We start from the raw sequence: 5,012 nt of genomic DNA, 5'->3' as shown, positions 1-5,012 counted from the left end.
ATTTTGCAATGTGCTAGGCACTGTGGAGAGTACAAAAAAAGTAAAGAGCTGGGCATGGCAGCTCACACCTGTAATCCCACCTACTTGGGAGGATCACTTGGGGCCAGAAGTTTCAGACCATCTTGGGCAACAAGATGGTCTGTCTCTACAAAAAATTTATAAAATTTATAAAAAATTAACTGAGTGTGGTGGCTCACACCTGTAATCCCAGCATTCTGGTAGGATCACTTGAACCCAGGAGTTCGAGGCTGCAGTGAGCTATGATTAACACCACTGCACTCCGGCCTGGGTGAGAGAGTGTGACTCTGTCTCAAAAACAAATAAGTAAATTTTTTAAAATAACTTAATGGAAAAAAAAAAATAGAGAAGACTAGTTCCCTCCACTCAAGGAGCTTATAACTTAATTGTAACAAGAGAGACACGTGGAACAAATAAAATTCAAACCAGAACAGTGCGTATATTCAGTTGCAAGATCATGCTCGGCTATCAAGTGGGAAGAGCAATTTGAATGCAGATTGGGGAGAAGTCTAGCTAGGTTCAGCTTGGGAATTTAAGCTCTTTATACTGCTGTTGATGAGTTATTTGTGGAGGGGAGGCACAAAGTAGGAGTTTAAATATTTTTAAACTTGTTAGAGTCAAATGCTCTTATTCAACTCTGCTCACTGATTTCTGTTGTCCGAAGAGCCACGTGGGATGCTTCTGGAGTGGAGGGGCAATTCTTTAACTCATTCCTTAGAGCTCTCAACTTCCTACAGCAGCCTAAATAGTCTTGACATTCTGGTGACATTATTATATGGAGGGAACTAGTCTCTAAATAGGACAAGTAAGCTTTTCAAACAGAGATAGGAAATTATCTTGCCCTCAGGGTGTTCTTTCTCACTGTCACCCACACCCATATATATAAAAATCATAGTTCCATTTATTGAGTGCTCTGGGCCAGGCACTGTCCTGTGTGATTTATGCACATTACCTTTTTAAATCTTCCCCATCCCCATCATACCCCATACCAAATATCTTCATTCGATGATGAAGAAACTGAAGCTCAAAAAGGTTGTTGATTTGTTCAAGGTTACTCAGCTAGTAAGGTGGCGTTTGAGCCCAAGGCTGTCTGACTCCAAATCCCATGATCTTTCCACTTTATCATGTCACCTCTCCAAGATGAATCTCTGAGACTAGTTCAAAAAACCACAGCGGATCTGGAAAATTGACTACAGGAAACAGGGGCATGTTCCTAATATCCCTTAGCTAATTTTTCCTGTAGAGCTCAGTAAAGAAAGGACAAGCCAACAGTCTCAGCCCAAAGACACCATGGTGGAAAATATCTCAGCCTGTGCCTAGGAAAGCTGATGCCACCTAACCAAGCTCACTGCAGCAGAGCTTTCTCTACCCCTCCCGTCTAAGTGCTTGATTTCTCCTTCCCCAGGTTCCTACTTGCCTTCCAGCTACTCTTTCTCCCCATATGGCAGCAAGGTCTCGGGTGGTGAGGATGCTGACAAGGCACGAGCCAGCCCCAGTGTCAGTTGTAAATCCAGCTCAGAGTCCAAAGCCTTGGACATCTTGCAGCAGCACGCCAGTCACTACAAGAGCAAGTCTCCCACGGTAAGGGAAGTTCATTGATGTTATCCAAAGACCAATAAGGCCAGATCCAGGGTCTGGGAGAAGGTGGGCAAGGTCAGGTCTGGACCACAGTACAGCTTGGCTGATTTGACATTAGCCTCACCAGGGCATCTCCTTGATTGTTAGGTATCCCGCATTTTTAGGAAGTCATAATGTGGGACCTTGAGCATTTCACTTTCGTGTGTGTGTGTGTGTGTGTGTGTGTCTCACTATAGTGCTTTTGTGTGTCTGCTTTCCTTTCCAGATAAGTGATAAAACTTCTCAGGAGAGAGATCGGGGAGGCTGTGGGGTGGTTGGGGGTGGTGGCAGCTGTAGCAGCGTTGGGGGAGCAGGAGGGGGTGAACGGAGTGTCGACCGGCCCCGCACCTCCCCTTCCCAGCGCCTGATGTCTACACACCACCACCACCACCACTTGGGGTACTCATTGCTCCCGGCACAGTACAACTTACCCTACGCAGCAGGTAAGCCTGTTTGCCCACCACCCATTCCTTTCTGTCTCCATCCCAGTGGTAATGCCCATAGCGAGGGCCCTCCCTCCTTGCTCCACGAGAATCCTTTTTGTCTTTTTTAATCTTGTAATCTGTTCAGAGTCCTAGCCTCCTGCAGACAGTCATTAAAGCATATGACATTTATTTCTTCCTTTGGAGCTTGGGGACTCTCAAACTCCTCCAGAATATTGGCTTTGATATTCAGAAGAATAAGGAACAGGTGTTCCCCACAGCCAAAGAGAAACAAGCAGCTGAAAAATAGAGCCTTCCTGTCCATCCCCAAGCAGTAAATCTGGCTGAATATCAGATTGTTTTCCATCAGCACCTCAAAACTCAGTGAAACTAGGAATTTAGGGGGAAGCGCTTCTCCGTCCCCAGCCAGCTGGTGGATGTGAGTGCCACACTAACTCGTTCTCCTGCTCTCTCAGGGCTCTCTTCCACAGCCATTGTTGCCAGCCAGCAAGGCGCACCTCCTTCCCTCTACCCACCCCCCAGGAGGTGAGAATGGTAAGTAACTTCTGTTAATCTGGGGCCACACATACAGCAGGGAGAGTTGCTACCTGGATCACAGAACCCCCGTGGAGCCTAGGCGAGGAATAGCTATGTGGGGTTAGTGGGCTGGAAACGGTGGAACCCTGGCCAAGCCTCTTGTACAGAGTCTCCTGTGAAGCCATGTGCATCTGAGGGGACCTGTAGAACACAGATGTCCCCTTAGGGACCAGTACTAGCCTGCCCTGCAGTTCCTGTTCTTGGAGCACCACCTTGTGGTTGTTTGACCAGCAGGCTGAGTGCCTGGTTATCTGTCCGTGTTTCCCTTGCAGAATACCAAGTGCCCGGATAAAGTCAGCTTCACGGGCCCAGACTGGCTCGCCCAAGGAGGTGCTGGAGGTGCCATTTAGACATCAGTTAAATGGTGTTGACCATCCTGTTTGCCGTTCCCACCACAACCGAAGGCAGACCCTCGGCTATCGCGCCTCCGCCAGACCTCTGGACTCCCTGACCCTCCCTCTTCCGCAGGAGCTGGAGAGCTGGTACTTAGCAAAAATATTTATTCTCTTGGCCACAGTCATGACTGTTGTGGCCTCTGTGGAGATGAAGGCACGGGGAGAAACTAGGGGAACATGGCCTCAGCCCAGAGAAGTCACCGCTCTGTTCCCCAAGCCCCTGGTCTGCTGCTGGAGCAGTACCAACCCAACCCCCAGGGAGGGCCCCCCACATACTGGGTAAGGTCTGAAGACAGCACAGCAGCCATGCCCCTCTCACCATCATTACACCGTCACCAGACTCTGCGTCTCCCCAGTGGTTTGCACCCTGGGAACTGGCAGCACGTGAGGAATTAGAATCTCAGGAAAGAAATCGGGGGCCGTTTTCTACGTAAGTGTGAAAACAAGGTCTTCAAACGTGGAGACTTCTCCCCTTTTACATGAGCACATATAAACGCTCAGAGCCTAGCCTGCAAGGGAAGACCAAGGCATTTGCCCCACCATGGCCTTGTGCTGCCTGTCAGGCAGAGGGCAGGGGTTCCAGCACCAGCACAGGGCTCCCAGGGACGCCGGGAGGCAGCTGGAGCTGGAGCATGAATGGAGTCTGTGAAGTAGAACCTGCATCCCACTAAGTCCTGCTGCTTCTTATCCCCCAACTCCTTGCCCTTTTCTCTTCCCTCCTGACCCCTTGGTGCCTTTCCTAGGGGGTTCCCCACACTGGTCTCACCTCTTTTTCACTGCTTGGCTCTTAAGACTCAGGCAGATAAAGTAGTATTCCCCGAGCATGGGGAGCCTGCCAGGTCACCTTAGGGCAAGGCCCAGAAGGCAGGCCCCAGGAGCACCCAGCAGTTCTTGGAGATGTCCTGTCCGTTCAGCCATCTGCGTATCTTCCTCATTTAGGGCCACAAATACATACAGTCCAATTCTTCTGTCTGTAATTACATGATTTTATACAGCTCAATCTGTAACCTCCATGTGTGCCAATATAAGCTGCGTTTCTCTGTAACACACATTTTTGTTTTGGGGGCCACTGGCCATGGGAAGTTATTTGTTCCTCAGACCCTGGGTTAACACATCCGAGCCATTACTCATCAGAGCACAGAGTGTACTCAAGGGAGCTGTGCTTTGAGGCAGCAGACATTTCTCTGCTCTCCTTCGACAGGCAGTCTCCCAGTCAAAGCTTCATATCTTTGCACTGGGAAAGTGATGATGATTTGGTAGCTTTATTGGAGTCATTTCTTCCCCAAGGTGTGGGGAGCTTTAGCTCTTACTTTGCTTCTGAGGTATCATCTCTTATTCTCCTCCCCAGCTATCTTTCTTTGACCCTCTGAACTGGGAGAGATAAAGACTGACAGATACCAGCCTAGACTGGAGAAGGGTGTTTGTGACCAGAGTGCCAAAAGTGACCATTTAAGAGCAGGAATTTGGCTCTGATTCAGTTTGGAAAATGGGAGGTAGGGGACAGTAAGCACAATGCCCAGTATAGGTTGGTTTCCAAGAACCCTAGAGCCCTACACATAGATAGGCTTAGGGTCACGTGCCCACAAGGAGCCCCTCTGACCTACAGACCTTTCCCCTAAGTTTCCCTGTCCTTGTTTTGGTTCAAGTTGAGTTTTGAGCCCTCCCCCCAAACCCAATGTTTTAGACCCTTGGCAGCTTCCCTCATACCCATCATTCCCTCTGCCTCCTGCTGCCCCCACGGGCAGTGCTCTGAGCAGTGACTTCCCTGTCATCCATGGAAGTAGCTGGTGTGAACAACTTCACCCCAGTCACCCGTACCAAGAGGGTGACTAAATTGCAGCCTGATTATGCCCTCCTGGGCTCCTGTAGGGTAGAGCCAAGGGCCCACCTGTTCCTGTTTGTTTTGAAATATTGTTGTGTGTTTTGTATCTGTGGCGCTGCCTACAGCGTGCTCTGTACATAT

General features: G+C 49.4%; 1 protein-coding gene across 1 annotated transcript in view; it reads left to right on the top strand.

Annotated features, from left to right (window-relative positions):
• ZNF609 (zinc finger protein 609) overlaps positions 1-3,950 on the top strand; it is a 226,483-nt gene extending 222,533 nt beyond the window's left edge. Inside the window, exons 5-8 of the mRNA XM_012644828.1 lie at positions 1,363-1,599; positions 1,862-2,078; positions 2,534-2,612; positions 2,927-3,950. Coding sequence (XP_012500282.1) covers positions 1,363-1,599; positions 1,862-2,078; positions 2,534-2,607 — 528 coding nt within the window. The 3' untranslated portion in view covers positions 2,608-2,612; positions 2,927-3,950. The remainder of the gene's footprint in view (positions 1-1,362; positions 1,600-1,861; positions 2,079-2,533; positions 2,613-2,926) is intronic.
• The last annotated feature ends 1,062 nt before the right edge of the window (positions 3,951-5,012 follow it).

This window comes from Propithecus coquereli, unplaced genomic scaffold, assembly GCF_000956105.1.
Source record: "Propithecus coquereli isolate 6110/MARCELLA unplaced genomic scaffold, Pcoq_1.0 Scaffold221, whole genome shotgun sequence".
Classification (NCBI taxonomy): domain Eukaryota; kingdom Metazoa; phylum Chordata; class Mammalia; order Primates; family Indriidae; genus Propithecus; species Propithecus coquereli.
This window is presented reverse-complemented; position numbering and strand designations above follow the sequence as displayed.